Source organism: Haemorhous mexicanus, chromosome 26 (genome assembly GCF_027477595.1).
Source record: "Haemorhous mexicanus isolate bHaeMex1 chromosome 26, bHaeMex1.pri, whole genome shotgun sequence".
Lineage (NCBI taxonomy): Eukaryota > Metazoa > Chordata > Aves > Passeriformes > Fringillidae > Haemorhous > Haemorhous mexicanus.
This window is the reverse complement of record NC_082366.1, coordinates 1320520-1339010: the sequence shown is the minus strand read 5'-3', so window position 1 is coordinate 1339010 and position 18491 is coordinate 1320520. Positions and strand designations below refer to the sequence as shown.

Genomic DNA, 18491 nt, shown 5'->3' with positions numbered 1-18491 from the left:
AATCCCTTTGCTGGTGGCATCAACAGCCCATCACAGGCCTTCACCAGAAGATCCTGGTGATTCCCTTCATCTGAGTACCATTTCAAAGGCAGAAGGAACAACTGCCTACACAGGATATGGAAAATCAGAAGCAAGCGAAAACAGTTCCTTTCATGAGGATTCAGCTCACTCACAAACTCGATTCCAATCACAACTTAGAATTCCACCCTCCTGAACACAGAAATCCATCAGAGCACAAATTTAAAACAGAGTGACCCACCTGAGGCAGCTCCTTGTGAGCACAGTTTACTCCACCAATTGGAATGATGTTGGGCATCAAAGGCCTTGGGTAGTCGAGTACAAAATCTAACCTCAGGAGCCAAACAGAGCCCTTCCGTAAGAGATCCAGCACAGTCACCTCCCGCTGCAGGAACTCTGAAGCCAGTTTTGAGTAGGGTCCAAAGGCAAAATCACAGAGGAAACCATCTGGGATGTCAAAGAGCAGATTCTTCACTCGCTGCAGAAAGGTCATGCGGTCTGCAAGGTCAGTAAATACCCTGGGCACGTAGGAAGGGGGCTTGGGACACTGAGTGGCTTCAAAATCTAAACCACAGGGGATTCCTCGTAAGAAATACACAGAAGGAAGGGAAAGATGCTCCGCCAGGATTGCCCCACAGGGCACAAACGGGTCTGTAAGGACGGCATCAAACTTGCTCTCCTCAAGGTACCTGATGAGCTCCTTGTTTTGCAAGAGCTGTTCACAGCTGGAGAACTCCAAGTCAGTGATTCTTTTTATACCTTCAAGTATGTGAAAAAATCTTTCAAAAAAAGTTCCTTCTTCAAATGAAACCTTAAAAAACGCCTTGAAATCTTTCTCCATTTCTTCCTTTGTGTAGGAGACCGGGTACATTTTCATCACAAAGTTTTTGGATGGTTTGATGTGCAAGGAGACTTCAGGTGCCACCACGACCACCTCGTGTCCCTTCTGCCTCAGCATGTCCACCACCTCCTGCATGCTGAGCCAGTGGCTCCCATCCACTGGCACCACCAGGAGCTTCCCAGCAGCAGCCAGACCCAGCAGGGACAGGAGCAGAAGCACAACTGGTGGAGCAGCACTGAGCCCTGGGGCCATTCCTACAGGGATCAGCTGAGGACCTCCAGGGAAGGAAATCCCCAAGAGCACAGGAGCTCCAGCACCTGCTCTGCACTTTCAAATGATCTGTGCCACAGCCCAGCTGTGGGTCCTTATTTAACGTGCTGTGCGGTGAATGTGTAATCCCTGATATGATAGAAGTTTGCAGAACAAGCATGGAATTCCTGCCAAGTCCATAGAATGACCAGATAACTCCCACCTATCTCTATCAGAGCAACAGTAAAGAGTGCCCCAGATAGGAGGCAGTTGTGCCTCTGGGACTGCACTTTGGTTCCTTCCCTCTGACTGCACCTTCTGCATGTTCAGGAGATGTGTCACATGCAGGTGATGTGTCACATGCACATCACCATTCAGACCAGCAGAGACTTCTCCTTTCCCCAAATCAAGGTGTGTCCCCTCTCTCTTGGAAATCTCATCTCTAGGAGACCCAGACCCCGTGGCAGCTGTGGAACAGCTCTTTTAAGATAGTTTCCAGACTGAGAAGACTGAGAAGATGGAATGATGATGGCAGGTTTCTAAGCAGAGGTTTATGAACACTTGTGTTAGTTTTACACAAGCTGTCTTTTAGTGGGGGCAGAGAAGCCATAGAGGCTGCTTCTGAGAGAGAAGCTCATCAAAACTTCTACTCAGTCCAGCAGAGCCAATCTCTGAAGGCTCTCACAATTGAAGCATTGGCTACACCAATTCGTAAAGTCAGTGGTGGCTCTGAGAGGACATAATTAAGAACTAGAAAATGTGTGCAAGTCCTCTTTCCTCCTCTCCTAGCAGGGGTGGTGAGGGGACCACTGGGCTCCTTCCCAGCCTGGCCAGAGCTGTGCCATCCGTGCGGCCATCCGTGCGCTGTGAGTGGTCACACGGCTGATACCAGGCGCTCAGGTCAGGCGCTGGGAGGGCTCACGCAGCCAGGGCTATGCCAGCACGATCCGTAGTGAACTGTGCTTCCTTGGCCACTTTCAGCTAGCCATGCTGTGCGCAGAAGAGACAGGAGCGGTGGCAGCGGCTTTTTCTTTTTGGCACCCAGTGATTTGCAGAAGCAAACTCCACAACTTTTGTGAAAGTGGTAAAGCCAGTATGTTTATTACAGTGCTGGATGCAGTGGGAATTGCTCCTCTTAAATGGCATGCATACCTCTGGGAATTCCAGATCCTTTTTTATCTCCCTCTAAAATACATATGCATGAAATTTCACAATAGGTTCATACATATTCATTCTACTGATTTTGTGTGACATTTGCTGCTAATTCTTCTTTATCAGAAAGAACTCCTGTGTCAGTTGCCCTGCTCTGTCTGCCCCCCACCTCCCCCTTTATCTCTCGTCCTTCGGCTGAAGCAGTTTCTCCAAGCATAGGTTTTTTTGCGAGAACAGGCACTCAGACTAAATAGCAAGCTACAGACTTAACTCAAAGATGTACATTTCACCTAAATCAAAGTGGATTTCTGCCCTGGAAAACTTCCACTCTGCCTCACCAGCATGAGGAGAGGTGCTGAGTGAAGCCGGCGGTGGTTTGTGTGGTGCTGGCGGCAACCATGTGACCAGCAGTGAGGGGCATGGCGAGCAACTCCCCATGCGGGGCCTGGATGAGATCAACCTTTCAGTGCTGCAGGACTCTATAAAAACTTTTCAATTAATAGAATGTGAGAAGAAATGAACATACAGACAGCAATTCTCTCACGAGTCAGAGAAAAGGGAAAAGTGAAGACGTGAGAGAATAACATGGTGACACTAAGGTTGGTGAAAAGGAGGGAGGGGGAGGAGGAGGTGCTCTAGGCCTTGGAGCTGAGATGCTTCTGCACACTGTCATGAGGTGTGAAAAACAACAGTTTCCCTGTAATTTATGAAGTGCATGGGGGAATTCAGAGTTCCACTGCAGCCCATGAGAAAGAGTGCTCACGCTGGAGCATGTGGATGCTGAAAAGCTGTGATCTAGTGAGAAAATCAAACACAGAGAGAAGACCCTTGCTTCCAGACATAGAAAAAGAAGACCCTTGCTTCCAAAACTAGAGCAGCTCATCCTTAAAAGACTACATGGCATGAAGTAAAACGATGCACACAAACAGTTGTAGGAAGACTGCTTTGCCTGTGGGAGGGACTCATGTTGGAGCAGGTTGGGTGTGGCTGCTACTTGTGAAAATTAGAACCACATTGGAAAAGTTCACAGAGAACTGTTCCATGAAAAAGACCCTATGGCATATCAGAAGATACTCCTCTCCCTAAGCAAACTGAAGAAAGAATTTTAGAAGTGACAAACTGACTAAAACCCCCAAGTTTTGTCTCCCTGCATTGTTGGTGGGAAAGAAAGAAGGGCAGGGGGTGCAGGGAAAGATATTTGAAAGGTTTATTTTAGTTCTCATTATCCTCATTTAATTCTGTTACTAAGTTTTGCTTTATATCTTTTAAGTTTTGAGCCTGTTCTGCCCTTGAAGTGTTTCTTCCCAATCCTTACCTCAACTCATGAGCCCCTTTTGTCTTTCTTTCCCCCTCCTCTGCTCCAATAAAGCAGAAGAGAATGAGAAAATGGTTTTTTGTGGGTGTCTAGCTTCTAGCCAGGGTCAAATTCTGACAACACTCTTTGAGGGAGACTTTCCACAGAACAATTCAGGGCCCAATTCTGGCATCATTTTTGTCACTGACAAAGCACCCATGGTGTCCAGCAGTGGTGGAGTTGTGTGAAAGCTCACATGGCCAATCCCAGTGTGCATGGGGATGTCTGTCAGATGTCCCAGTCACCCCCACACTTGGGGATGGGTGGAATTGCCACATATTTGGTTTCATTATCCCAGCCCACATCACACCAATCCTAAGGAACAGGACTGAAGAGAAAGCCAGGGCTCCAAAAGCACTCACCCAAGTTACCAGCTCCTCCCCTGGAGGAGCAGAGGAGGCTCTCCAGGAGGAACACTGCCCAGGGCTCTTGTCAGCATGCAAGGGAACTGAAAGTTTGGCATTCATCACCAAGGCTGCACCCAAACTCAAACCATCAGTGCCAGTCAAGCCTTGCTGGACGTGTCAAATCAGACCTGCTCCAGGCATCGGAGCTGGGTACTCTACTGGAGGAATCAATGTCCCATCACAGACCTACACCAGATAACCCTGGTGATTCCCTTCAACAGAGCACTCTTTAAAAACCAGAAGGAACAGCTGCCTACAAATGAAGTGGAAGTCAGGAAGAAGGAGAGATAAACAGTTCCTTTCATGAGGATTCACCTCACTCACCAGAAACAGTAACTCAGTGCCTACTGCATAAAAAAAATCCCTCCTCCCGAACAAAGAAACCAATCATAGCATGAATTAAAACAGTGTGACCCACCTGAGGCAGCTCCTTGTGAGCACAGTTTACTCCTCCAATTGGAATGACATTGGGCATCAAGGGTCTTGGATACTCTAGAACAAAATCTGACCTCAGGAGCCAGACTGAAGCCTGGCGTAAGAGATCCTGCACAGTCACGTCTTGCTGCAGGAACTCGGAAGCCAGTTTTGAGTAGGGTTCAAAGGCAAAATCACAGAGGAAAATATCTGAGATATCGTGAAGTAGATTCTTCACCCGCTGGAGAAAGGACATGCGGTCTGTAAATTGTGTAAATCCCCTGGGGACATAGGATGAGGGCCTGGGACACTGAGTAGCATCAAAATCTAACCCACATGGGATTCCTCGTAAGAAATACACGGCAGGCAGGGAAAGATGCTTTGCCAGGATTGCCCCACACAGTAGGACAGGGTCTGTAAGGATGGCATCAAACTTGCTCTCCTCAAGGTACCTGATGAGCTCCTTGTTTTGCAGGAGATGTCCACAACTGGTGACCCCAAAGTTAGTGATTCTTTTGACACCTTGGTACGCTTTAACAAATCTTTCCAGAAAAGATCCTTCTTCAAATGAAAAATGAAAAAATGCCTGGAATTGATTCTTCAAATCTTCCTGTGTATAGGGGACCGAGTACATTTTCATCACAAAGTTTTTCGAAGGTTTGATTCGCATAGTGACTTCAGGTGCCACCACAACCACCTCATGTCCCTTCTGCCTCAGCATGTCCACCACTTCCTGCATGCTCAGCCAGTGGCTCCCATCCACCGGCACCACCAGGAGCTTCCCAGCAGCAGCCAGACCCAGCAGGGACAGGAGCAGAAGCACAACTGGTGGAGCAGCACTGAACCCCGGGGTCATTCCTGCAGGGATCCGCCGGGTGCCTCCACAGAAAGAGTTCCCCAGCTTAGTGATTTTAAGTGATCTGGTCTCTGGTTTTTATGGATGATCTTAAGACTTATTTGCATTTGGTAAATGTTTAAACATGGACATGGCAAAGGTGGCAGAATAGGTTAAGGGTCATCTTACTTGGCAGACACAAATCAGGGTTGGAGCTAGTCTGCGAAACACCCCCATCTCTGTTGGAGGAACACTGTGTTTGGAGGAATGCTGCCTGGTTATGAAGGAGGAAGTCAGGAAGTCCAAGGTGCAGTTGGAGCTGAACTTGGCCAGAGGTGAAAACAACAATAAGAAGGGCCACAACATGGAGGTCAAAGGAAGTCTTTCCTCCCCAGTAAGCAAGACTAGGAAACCTGAAACAGTGGACAAAGTAAAGGCTGAGGGACTCAAGAACTTTCTTTGCCTCAGCCTTCACTAGCATCCTCTCCCCACACCTCCTGAGTGGATGGATGGATGGCAAGATGTGGCTGGGGGAGTAAAACTCCACCCAGTGTAAGAGAAGATCATGTGACTGCTTGAGGAACACAAACATAAGGGCACCTGATGACCCAAACACATGAGGGTCCATGAGATGCATCCCAGAATCCTGAGGGAATTGGTTGATGGAGTTGCCAAGACACTCTCCATGATATTTGAAAAGTCCTGGCAGTCAGGTGAAGTCACAGTGACTGGGAGAAGGGAAGCACTGCACCCACCTTTAAAAAGGACCGAAAGGAAACTCCAAGGAACTACCAACCTGTCAGCCTCACCTGTGTGTCTGGTAAGATCATGGAACAGACCCTCCTAGGAGACATTCTATGATTAAAGTAAATGATGGATCCTTCAACAAATGATCTGCTCAAAGGAGCTAATTAACAGACCATTAATTTTCCAAACACAAATTTTCAGTGTAAGATAATTCCTCCCCTCCTGCCATTCCATATAGCTTTCCATTTGCAAAAGATTAGAAAAAATTATTAAAGTTTCACATAGGAAATGGTCTGGATTCTTTGCCAGTTTTATACTGCAACACTGTGAGGAAGATAGAAAATTGACTATCAAAGTTCATTTCCCTTTAAGGCTTCTTTTTGGAAGGATGAAGTAGGATCTGGAAGGAGGAAGGACACAGACATGGATTTAGCCAGTTGTACTTAAAACTGAATCAGCAACGCAGAAACACCATTCTAGATCAGTCTGAGAAGAGTTTGCCTCTGAGCCATGAAAGCAAAAAATATTGATGCACAGACAGGATTTGCAGACAAGCCCTAATCATGAAAATTATTGCATAGAAGTAATTTTGATAATAAAATAATTTAGTGTAGTGGTTGAAAGCATACACCAGAATATTTTTAAGAACATTTATCAAACTACTGTGGCTCTAGGCTCCATCTTTTGCAGAGAAACTTTTGGGAAGGCAGCATAAAGCTCTTGGAAAATGCAGATGCTGCCAGAGCAACCGTAACATTATCTACCACTTGGTGCATTATGATGCTTCAATTTTAAATTATGAAAGGGTAGGTCTATTAACCAAAAAGATTCTCTGTTTTAAAAAATCAATTGTGACAGTAAAACCAATTCATGGACATAGCTATAGGCACACAAAGCATTTGCAAACAGCATTAAACATCCATACCACAGCAATCACTGAACGTGAGATATAATGGATTTTTCTTTCTGCATTTTATACCTTCAATAAAAATATGTTGGGAATCACTGGTGTTATAGGTAAGTAATGTAATATTGGTTCTCACAACTGAGAGATAGATGTTATGTGGATGTTAAAATGTATAGCAATGTTATAGTAATATGTCCTCCCACTGTCCCCTTTCTCCTCCCCCTTGTAACAGCCGTAGTAGTGAGGGCATTGAGAGGAGGCTGGCTTGTTACCAGGAGGCGTGGCATATCAACACCTGGCCTCCAATCAAGACGTAAGAAAGTGATCTCACCAATGGACAGCAGAGAAAGAGTTGACTGACAAAACTTTGGGAGGGGCTAAAGATATAAAAGGCAGAACATCCATGTTCTAGATGAGTGTGCGGCTGATAATCATGGGGGCTCCCAGTACTATAATTTTTCCCTATTTAGTCCTTTTGTTGTATTTTTTGTAGAAGTTTAATAAACCTTTAAAATTTTTTAAAGGTGAGCAGTTGTTTCTCATACTGGCATGGGATACTCAAACCCAAAATCTGTTATTTCAAGCCAAATGGATCCATAGCTTAAGAGCTCCTCAACTGCTACTTGTCTGTGAAGAACATCTGAGGCCCAAAGTTTAAATGGGAAATATGCAAAAATGGCAAAGAAAGGAATCTATAAACTTGAGAGCTGAGTTTTCCACATGCTGGGTAAATGCCATGTGGTCTGAGCTGTCCGTAAATGTTCTTGGGACGAAGGAAGGAAGATCTGGGCACTGAGCAACCAGCAAATCCAAAATCTGCTCATCTGCCCTGACCTAGCAGCTTTAAAATACAGCCACAGCTCCCTGCCAGATTCCCACATTCCCCCTTAATGATCTGTCTTTTCCAGCAGAACCATTCACTGGTAACCACTGAAGGCATTGATGAACCATTTAAGAGATTAATGAATTTGGGTTGGGCAGAACTGGGCTTGGTAAGTGGGGCCCCTTTGGCCTCAATCTGTGCTGATTGATGCTAGATTGAAAATAAAATCAGGCTTTGCCAAAATAAAACCCTGAGAATAGTGCTGGCACTCGGAAGTAACCAGGCTTGCTGAAACCAGGTATTAAAATACTTTATTTCTTCCACTCTTTTTGAGAAGGATTTTACAGCTGTTCTGAAATGCTTGGTGAGTTCATGTTTAAAATTATAAAAGAGTGCGCCACTCTACAGCACAGTATCTATGTAAACCCTCAGGAAGAGGCTCTGGGATTTACATATTGCTCACCACTGGAGCCAGGAACACCACCACGAATTTAATCCACTGGAGAAGCAGAAGGTTTGCATCAGTAAAGGAAAACCACTGGGTTGATGCTGTCACACACCCTACTACTTGTTCTCATCCTGATCTATCTCTCTCCATCATTTTTTCCTTCCGGGAGAGATAGGAAGAAATCAGGAGCAAATAATCAGTATTTCTGCAATAAACATGCAATAAACATTGCTATTGGACTATGATCTTTACCCCTGGGAGGAAAAAAAAAAAAAAAAAAAAAAAAAAAAAAAAAAAAAAAGAGGGAGTCTTGTCCTCAGAGAAGAGTTCTGCTGGAGCTGCTCCATGGCTTTCCCTGCAGGCAGGATGTCCTGCTGCTTTACCAGAGGATCTGCCTGACTTTGTCCCTGAGGATCTGTTAAGTAGCTCTGATGGAAAGAAGAGACAGGAAAAAGCACTGCCCTGATAAAAGGGGGGGCTTGGTAACAATTTGAAAGAGACTTTTGTAAAAAAGCAGAGCAACAGAAACAAACAACTCAATGAAGCTGAACTAGGGAAGTTCCTGAAGTGAAACAAAGCCCGAGAGTAGGGAAGGTTGGCTCTGGAGAAGGTGTGAAAAGCAAATCTCTTTTCTTGTGAAGCTTCTCTCATTCATGCTCACAAAAGCCTGGGAATTTAGGGGAAGAGTAAGAGTGGTCCTAGGCCTGAAGAATCCATTCTAAGGCCTTTGGAAAGGCTGGAAAGTGAAAAAAGTTCAAGGGAAGAAGAGAAGAGCGTTTGATGATTTTTCAGTAATGTTTACAAAGAAAAAAACTTTTTAGGAAACCAAATGATGTATTTCTGAGAGCAGCATGACACTAAAAACAGATTCATCACTGCTGAGGAGAGTATCCTTCTCCTTTATTCCTCTTCCACTTAATTCCTGGCTTCACATGAGACAGTTCCACTGACAGCACAAGCAAGCAACAATACACATCACATGCAGCAAGAAGCTAATGTACATCCTGAGCACCACTGAGCTAATCAGGGGCTTTTTAGACCACAGATTTCCCTGCAACAACCCATCAAAATTTCCCCATCCTAACTGGATGTGTCCTAAAATAGCAGCTGAGATTTCAGCTGGCTTTCATGGAAACTGTTAGACCAAAACTTTCACCACAATATATGACCCTTTGACTCAAAAACTGCTATTACATAACAGAGAACATGATGCTCTTGCACATGACCCACTGAGGTATTTTTCTGACTAGATAAGCAGCTAATGATCTTGAAGAAATATTCTTCTGCCTTCTGCTTGAGGAAAAAATATTATTGGAACAGCTGTTATAATTCACCAGCCCATTTTGGCAATAATTCCTGCCTGAGAATTTCTATGCCAGATTTCAGGTGGAATTAAACACAGTATAGCATGTGATGCCGTCACAAAGCAAAATCCCCATGTTCAGCAGACCTAAAGAAAGGAGCTGGATTCACATTTTGTGGTCCTGGCCTGGTTTTAATGCGGATTGGCTGTACAGAGAGTCATAAACAAAATAATATCCTTAGGTAGAATCACAGAATGGTTTGGATTGAAAAAGACCTTAAAGCTTATCCCATTCCACCTCCTGCAACATGGGCAGGGACACCTTCTACTATCCCAGCTTGCTCCAAGCCTGGGACACTTCCAGGTACGAGGCAGCCACAGCTTCTCAGGACAACCTGGGGCTTACCCACTCTCACAGGGAAGAATTTCTTCCCACTCTCTCCTCTAATCCTTTCCTCTGGCAGCTTAAAGCCACTGCCCTTGTGCCAACACCTCAGTCTCCCTCCAAGAAAAAGCTAAGATACATCCCTCTCAAATACCTCACTTGGACCATGCAGGTGTGTGTGATTGCCACAACCTCTCCCAGCAACCCACTGACCTGAGATAAGGGCTTCTTGTTCTTTTCACAGTGGATGCCTCCGATGAAAACCATGTTGGGCATGACAGGCATGGGATACTCAAAGACAAAGTCAATTCTCCTCAGCCAGACGGATCCATGACTTAAAATCTCCGTCATTGTTGTGGGTTTCTGGAGGAACTCTGAGGCCAGCTCCTCAAACGGAGAATAGGCAATATTGCAGATGAAGGACTCGGAAAGGGCAATCAGGAAGTTCTTGACCCTCTGGGAGAAGGTCATGTGGTCGGTGTTTTCCGAGAACATGCGTGGGACGTAGGACGGCGGGTCCGGGCCCTGAGCCGCGCGAACCTCCAGGGCACACGGAACCATCCGCAGGAAGAAAACACTGGGGATGGAGAAGTGCAGGGCAATGATCTGCCCACACGGCGACACTGGATCCGTGAGCAGGGCATCAAAGTGACCCTCTCCAATGTACTTCAACAGCTCTTGGTTATACAGCAAGGACTTGCACGAAGATTGAAACGTGGTCCCGCTCTTCCGGTAATCTTCCAAACGCTTCCAGAACCTCACCAGGAAAGGATCTTGGCTGAAAACTCTTGCACTGAAGTAGCGTAACTGTTCTTCCATGTCTTCCTTCGTCACTGGCACAGGGTAGGTTTTCAGTTCGTAGACATCTGAGGAATCGATCAGGATTTTGTTGTCCGGTGCGATGACCACGACTTGGTGCCCTCTCTTGCTCAGCTCCATCAGCACTTTTTTCATGCTGAGCCAGTGGCTGCCCTCCATGGGGATCACCAGCAGCCTCCCAGCGGCAGCCGGGCTCAGGAGACACAGGAAGGGCAGAAGCAGTGCCACCAGCATGGTCAGGGCTGTGCAGAGTGGAAGCCTGGCACCAGAGAGGCCAGGACTGCTCTGCCAGCTTATGCAGCCGCATCCCACTCCTGCCCTTTTGACTCTCCTCCCATTTTGGGTCATCAGATCTTTGCACCAAGGCCACAGAAAGCGATAAATGATTAGGAAGGACTCAGGGCAGGTTAGGACTCCAAAGGTGCCTTTGTGTGAGTCAAGAAAGGTGTGTCACTTTCACAATGCCAAGATGAGGTTTTTGGCTCAATGCCACCTTCTTCCCTCAGCAGGACCCCAGTTTTGTGGCACTTCTTGTCACCAGCACACCGCGCCCAAGGTCTGGTGGCAAAATGCAGGGAAAATCCTTTAAAAAAAATGCACGCACAGAGTGGGTGGGCAGAAACATTGCTGAGCCCACATGGGAGGCCTGTGCCTATCAAGAGAGCATGGAAAGGACACTTTTCCACCACTGCCATTGAAGGCTGAAAGAAGTGTCACAAAGTGAGGTAATTTAGAATTTTTAAAAGCACTTTCTTCCCTAAAGAATCTGATGCAAGTAGTACAGAAAACCATAACTTACAGTAAGGATTATTATGAGAAATCTGTGTAACGCTACCTAGGGTTTGGGTTTTGCTTTTTTTTTTCAATACCCAAAACCAGCAGGCATCCCGGAAAAAAAATGTTTTTGCTTAATGCACAATTCCATTTTTTGGGAAAAGAGGCAGCCAGCAGAAAATCTTTCCCCATCTCTCCATATAAATGTCAAGTGACCTCTTATCCTATCAGGTATAAAACGAAGTTGCAAAAGAGCATTTCACCCTTGTACCCCAGATAACAAACTCCAACAACACCCATCTAGTTCACAAAGTCATGAATCGTTCACGGCCAGTGAGGGGTCAGTTCAGGATCTCGACCCTGGGTCCAGGTCCTTCTTGGTTATGAATTGCTGGGGTTTAATGTTGGTGATACCCTCTCATTAACGCCTATAATCATGTGAATACGGGAAACAATTTCTTTCTGCAGGGCATTCTGGGCTTTAAAAACTTGGTGGATTTTTTTTCTCCATGCAGTTTCTGCAAGTTCCTTCCCAAGCCTGGTGGGAAATCTTGGACTTTGCTGAGACCCTGCCCTCCAAAAGGAGCAGCAGCTCCATCACCCACACTGATCCCATCTTGGTAGTTTACAGCATGGATTAACTTAATGGGAATTTTCAAACAGCTCAGAGCAAGGAGATGCACAGAAGACAGGCCATAGCCTCAGGCAAGGCTGACAAAAGAACACAGGAAGGTTGATCTACAAAAGTCCAAATGGAAATTTACAGGAGATATCCATACCCAGGACAGCATAAAGCCTAATTTAATAATCTAGAAGAGAAGGAGAGGATGGAACTGGAGGAGGATTGCTTATGGAGCTTGGATATTGACACCTTGACAATAAAGGCAGATGGAAAGGAATCAATCCAGTGGATGGCTGTGATAGAAAATCAGCAAAGACTTCAGTCCTATAACCTTCACTGTGGATGAAAGGAGAGGAGATAAATGGACAGTGCACGATACAAGCTGGGAGAGGAGGACAGCAAAGTTCTTCAGTTCTGCAAAAGAGACTCTCAACTGCATAAAAGCTACATGTCACTTAGACTGTCCTAATTAAGTCTGATAAGGCTTTAGGTTTGGCAGGATGTGATAGAATCTGACTGCTGGCTATTAGGAAGTAACATTTCTGCATCCTGCAGGATTTCAATCTTTGAAGACCAAGCTGTTGTCAGTCAGGGTTTGATGTAAGGATGGGAGTGACATCCCTTGCCCAGGATGGCAGGGGGATGGAACGAGAGAATCTTTAAGGTCCCTTTCAACACAAACCATTCTGCCATTCTGTGATACATTTATACTTTGCCTTTTCCATAGAAAACCAAAAGAAAGTTTTGTACCTGAGACAGTTTTTCCTTCTGAACACAGTTAATGCCTCCAATAAAGCCATGTTTGGCATCACTGGTCTCAGGAACTCAAAGACAAAACCATATCTCATCAGCCAGAAGGTTCCATGCCTCAGCAGTTCTGTCACTGTCCCTTTCTTTTTCAAAACCTCATATGCAAGCTCTTCAAAGTTATCATAGATGGGCTTACAGTAGAAGAGCTCCAGCAGATCGACCAGCATGTTCTTCACGCGCTGGGAAAACGTCATGCTGTCTGAATTATCCAAGAATAACCTGGGGACATAGGAAGGAGGGCTTGGGCACTGGGCAGCAGCAGAATCCATTCCACAGGGAAAGCCCCACAGGAAGTAGACGGAAGGAAGGGAAGGATACTCAGCCACCAGGGGCCCACACATCAGGATGGGGTCTGTGAAAAGCACGTGGAATTTGCTCTCTTTCAGATCCTGCATCAGCTCCTCGTTCTGCAGGAGGCTCTTACAGTTGGTGAAGAAGACTGAGGAGATTTCTATTGTGCTTTGATACGAGGTCAGAACAACATTCAAACAGACTGTTCAATAAAATGGGCACTAACGAAGGCCTTGAGCATTTCACCCAAGTATTCCTCGGTGTAAGGGCTTGGATAGGCTTGGACTGTGTAATTCTGAGGCTCCTCTGACTTCATATACAGACTGGTGGAGTGTACAAGCACAACAACCTCGTGTCCCTTTTGCTGCAGTTTCTCCACAACTGGGTGCATGCTGAGCCAGGAACTTCCATCCTGATGTATGTTCCAGATTGCAAGGCAAGATGTATTCCACGACCATCTGTATAGCAGTTGTCTTTTGTCTAGTGGGCAGTTTTCCTTATCTCTCTCTCTCTCTGAGTGATTACAATCACTCCTCCATAGGGAGGGGACAGCTGCTGATAACAGGAATGTCACAGCATGTCTGATAAGAACTACAGCATCCCATTGGGACATACTTTGCCCAGAGGGAGGAGCCAAGCTTTGCTACCCAGATACAATCTGGAGATCCTGGAATAACTGCAACGTTTCTCCACTGGATTTCCCAGAGGAACAGTAGCTGCTTCTTCCACTGGATCTTCGGAGAAAGAATACATCCTTTTATGCAGTATCTCTGCTCCAGCAGAACCACACCTGACGCTGCAGGAGGAGTGCAGCCACTTTTCCAATTAGACTGCTACCAACACCCTGACTGACAGGGTGTCAGGTTGACTTCTGACTCTGTCAGAGTTCTTCTGGTGTACTGCATTGTTAATTTTATTGTTTTATTTTCTTTCCTATAAAAGAACTTCTATTTCTTGCTCCCATTTTTTTTGCCTGAGAGCCCCTTAATTTAAATTTATACCAATTCTGAGGGGTGGGGAGAGTTGGCATTCTCCTTTTCAGGGGAGGCTCCTGCCTTCCTCAGCAGACTACTCTCTTTCCAAACTGAGACAAGGAACCACCAGGATCTTTCCACCTTCAGCCAGGGCTAAAGACAGCGTCAGGAGGAGAAGTATCCAGGTACCTCGGTAAAAAAGAGCCATTTTGATGGGAGTGAACCAGAGGGTTCTGCTCCACAGGGATCTATGCACTCCTTTATACAATGGTCTGTGCTGTGTAAGCAAGGAATTTATTGGCTGCAGAAATTAATATTTAACTTCCCAATGCGGGTGTGATTAGCCTGTGATTTTGCCTGTGTTTCTGGAAAGGAAGGGAAGCTGTGTCCTAACAGACACTTTTGTAGTTTCTATTAATGTTTAATCTTCAAACTTTGTCAGTACTACGACACTGTCAGCACTAAGTCTGTGACACCAAGAGCGGGGATGTCATGTTGTAAAAATAATCATGGTTAAAACCTTTGACCTGGTAAATACACGGCGTGAAAAATAATAAAAATACATCCAGCAGAATGGATGCAACTCCATTCCTGAGGACACAAGGCTGAGGTTGAATTCCCACCCCCTGGAAGCAGCCAAACCTGCACCTCTTACAAAGATGTCATGGCCACCAGGATCAACCAGGCAATCCCAAATCTGAGGAGAACAATCCCATTTAGCTTTAATCCTCCTGGAACTAAAGCAAAAAGTGAACTAATGGATGGGTCATGGCAAAGAATGGGAAAGGAGGCCACCACAGGGACACAAAGAAGGAGTTTTGGTCTTTGGTTGGTGTCTTGAAAACCCCTTCCATGGGTTTTGAGCAAGACAAAATCAAGGAGAAGGTGTGACACCTCCCACTAATGCCACTGCAGGAAGGTTTTGTCTTTGTGCAAGTGAAAGCAATGCCAGAGCAAAGCCTTTTGGAGGGTGCTAAGCAAGGAGTCCTTGTGATGAGAAGCTGCCATCAGCACAACATTTTCCCGTTCTTTTTATAAATGGTGCTGGCACTCCCAGCATCCTCACTTGGGAGAAACAAATCCTTACAGCCTGGGGCAAAGGCATTTGTCTCATGACACCCAAAGGTTGCTGGGACTGCCCTGAGTAGCTCCACTCTGTCACTCTGGACATGGAGGAACCACCCTTAGACATGGAAAACTAATTTCTGGAGAGGCCCAGTGCAGGAGAGGTGGGAGACAGCACAGACTGAAAGCAGGACACTGAAGGGATTTACAAATAATTGTCATTAAGTGCAGGAAATCTGGATGCAAAGACTTCATTGCAACTCCTGTGATAAGAGCTGACCAAATTATCTTGGAAGTTGCTGCTTGGTGTGTTTTCTACTCTGGACTCAATTGGATTTTCAGTGGCAAAGGCAGCTGGCTGAAAAAGGCCAGTACAACTTTTTTCCAGGTGTGGAACTTGTAATATTCACAAGGAGTGTGAAGACAGGAGCTGGCAGGGAAAAACAAGGGCAGGATGTCTCTGCCCTTGTAGCAAAGTTATGAACTCTTTGCAGCTCTGAGACCTTCAGGATATAAAAGTAAAGACTAATATTATGGAACCAGCAAGAATTTACCTCTTACATCTCAAACTGGTATCACTCTTGTCCGCCCAACAAGATAGAATGCCTTCAATATAATTTTATGCTAATATTCTAGGTCATAATATTAATCTTTGCCTTGTTTATCACATTTAGAGGGCTCTCCATCAAAGAAATCTGAAAGAGGAAAGAGAAATCCCACCCTACAGCTCAAAGACATTGTGCAGAGATATCGCGTGACCACAATTCAAAAGTGATGGAGCAATTTCCTGGGAAAGAGATTTGTGTCCTGCTTTGTGTCTGGATAGAAATGGCCAGTGTTACCATTTTAGAGACTGCAAGTTGACTATCACAATAGATTTAGATTTCTAGATTACCTTTAAGACCCTGCAGAACAACTCTTGTAAAAGCAAATGTCAAGGGATGAGAACTGATCTGAGTTCTGCATTCAAGTGTCTTTCACCCAATTCACGACTCTAAGATTATTTCTTGCCATTTCAAGGCAACATTTCTATTTCACCCTCATAAACAGGAGTAACCTAACACAGACAGCCACAGTTTGGAAATAATTTGTCATGAGAATACTACTAAAGTGAATCAACTGGTGCCCTTGAGCCTGGAGTTGAAAACAAAAGATGACTCTTGGGTTTTTGATCAGATAAAAGAAATAGATGTCAGATGCTGTTAAAAGGAAATCAAAACTGGATCTGCTTGGTGCTTAAGACACATTCACTGAGGACAGTAATTTCCATCTGGCCAATGAAATCCCTTTTTCTTTGGTTTGTTACAAAACCCTCATTAATTCAAGTTAGTCTCTATCAAGGCTGTTTGATTTCAGCCGATCTGAAAAAATTACTCAAACCTGAATGAATTAAATGATTACTAGAAATAAAAAAAGAAAATCAATACCGATAAACTTCCTGAAACAAGATAATGACTTTTCATTGAGAAATGTACAATCTGTAGATGAAGGAACATTACCTTAGGCAGTGGTTTCTTCTTAGCACAGTTGATCCCCCCAACAAAGACCATGTTGGGCATCACTGGCCTGACGTACTCAAACACAAAGTCAAACCTCAGGATCCAAATGGCAGCAGAATTCACAAGGTCCATCAGAGACACATCCCTCTGAAGAACTTCTGAGGAAAGCTTAAGTGCTTCTGCATAGTAAATGTTGCAGTAATCAAGCTCCAGGAGGGAAATCAGGGTGTTTTCAACCCTCTGGAAAAAAGTCATGTGGTCTGAGTTGAAGCTGAAGAGCCTTGGGATGTAGGACAGAGGGCTTGGGCACTGTGGGGCTGCAAAGTGAAGGTTGCAACCAAATCCCCTCATGAAGAACACAAAGGGAAGAGAGAGATGATGGGCCAGGATGGGCCCACACATGAAGAGAGGATCTGTCAGGATGGCATCAAAGCCGCTTTGGTTGAGGAACTTCAGGGTCTCCTGGCTGCGGAACAGGTCCTTGCATTGCCCAAAGAAGGTGCTGAAAACATGCACAGAGGCGTTGAACAACGCCAGGGCATTGAGGGGGAAAGGCTTTGGAGTCAGGTGCACGGCGACGTATTCCTGGAAGGCATTATCCAGCTCTTCCAGGGGCTGGCTCACCGGGTGCGTGACCACCTTGTAGGCCTGCGTGGTCTTCATCTGCCAGCTCACCTCAGGAACCAGCACCACCACCTCGTGTCCTCTCTCGCTCAGCTTCTCCACCACTTCCTGCATGCTCAGCCAGTGGCTTCCCACCATGGGCACCACCAGGAGCTTCCCTCCATCCGAGAGGCTGGGCAGGAGGAGGAGGATGGAAATCCAGGCAGAGCAAAGCCTCAAAGCCATGTTGCTGTGGTCGGAGTAGGGGCCGTGGAAGAGATTTCTCCTGCCGGTTCTATCTCGAAAATGCTTTGGAAAGCAACTGAAGGATTGTTCTGCTAGCTTTTGCAGCTGTGCCCCACCTCAGCCCTTTTGACTCTCCTCCCATTTTACGTCATCAGACCTTTCCACCAAGGTCACAGAAAGCGATAAATGATTAGGGAGGATTCGGGGCAGGTTAGGACTCCAAAGGTGGCTTTGTGTGAGTCAAGAAAGGTGTGTCACCTTCACACATCCAAGATTAGCTTTTTGGCTCAATGCCACCTTCTTCCCTCAGCAGGACCCCAGCTTTGTGGCACTTCTTGCCACCAAAATGCAGGGAAAATCCTTTAAAAGGAATGCACGCACAGAGTGTGTGGGCAGAAACATTGCTGAGCCCACATGGAAGGCCTGTACCTATCAAGAGAGCACTGAAAGGACTCTTTTCCACAATTGCCAATGAAGGTTTATAGAGTTGTCACCGAATGAGGTAATTTAGCATTTTTAAAGCACTTTCTTCCCCAAAGAAACTAATGCTAGTAGTACAGTGAATCATAACTTAACAGTAAACATTAATATGAGAAATCCGTGTAACAGATACGGGGTTTTGGGTTTTGCTTTTTTTTTCTTCCAATAACCGAAATCATCTCGCATCCCTGAGAAAAATAAATTTGCTTAATGCACAATTCCATTTTTTGGGAAAATAAGCAGCCAGCAGAAAATCTTTCCCCATATCTCCATATAAATGTCAAGTGACCTCTTATCCTATCAGGTATAAAACGAAGTTGCAAAAGAGCATTTCACCATTGTACCCTAGATAAAAAAGATCAACAACACCCCTCTAGTGCACAAAGTCATGAATCGTTCACGGCCAGTGAGGGGACAGTTCAGGA

The 18491-nt window shown here is 45.5% G+C and overlaps 3 protein-coding genes across 3 annotated transcripts; all 3 read right to left on the bottom strand.

The window, feature by feature from the left end:
- Positions 1–66: 66 nt before the first annotated feature.
- On the bottom strand, positions 67–17662 carry LOC132338507 (UDP-glucuronosyltransferase 1A3-like). Its single transcript, XM_059868156.1, has 3 exons — positions 16738–17662; positions 260–496; positions 67–105 (listed from the first exon to the last, which is right to left on the bottom strand). The coding sequence occupies exons 1-3, from the start codon at positions 17584–17586 to the stop codon at positions 67–69; spliced, it is 1125 nt and encodes a 374-aa protein (XP_059724139.1). The 5' UTR covers positions 17587–17662.
- LOC132338552 (UDP-glucuronosyltransferase 1A1-like) lies at positions 4335–5312 on the bottom strand. The gene has a single exon (XM_059868259.1). It carries the CDS (start codon positions 5289–5291, stop codon positions 4359–4361), a length of 933 nt encoding a protein of 310 aa, XP_059724242.1. The 5' UTR covers positions 5292–5312; the 3' UTR covers positions 4335–4358.
- On the bottom strand, positions 9852–11185 carry LOC132338551 (UDP-glucuronosyltransferase 1A1-like). Its single transcript, XM_059868258.1, has one exon. It carries the CDS (start codon positions 11048–11050, stop codon positions 9992–9994), a length of 1059 nt encoding a protein of 352 aa, XP_059724241.1. The 5' UTR covers positions 11051–11185; the 3' UTR covers positions 9852–9991.
- Positions 17663–18491: the final 829 nt, after the last annotated feature.

Bases quoted from the DNA above. Each gene is read 5' to 3' on its own strand.
- LOC132338552 (XM_059868259.1), bottom strand. From the start codon at position 5,291: ATGACCCCGGGGTTCAGTGCTGCTCCACCAGTTGTGCTTCTGCTCCTG.
- LOC132338551 (XM_059868258.1), bottom strand. From the start codon at position 11,050: ATGACCCAAAATGGGAGGAGAGTCAAAAGGGCAGGAGTGGGATGCGGC.
- LOC132338507 (XM_059868156.1), bottom strand. From the start codon at position 17,586: ATGGCTTTGAGGCTTTGCTCTGCCTGGATTTCCATCCTCCTCCTCCTG. The intron at 497-16,737 runs GTAATGTTCCTT...ACCTTTCTGCAG, and splicing joins AGAAGAAACCACTGCCTAAG to CGAGTGAAGAATCTGCTCTT. The intron at 106-259 runs GTGGGTCACTCT...TATCCTGTGTAG, and splicing joins CTCACAAGGAGCTGCCTCAG to GCAGTTGTTCCTTCTGCCTT.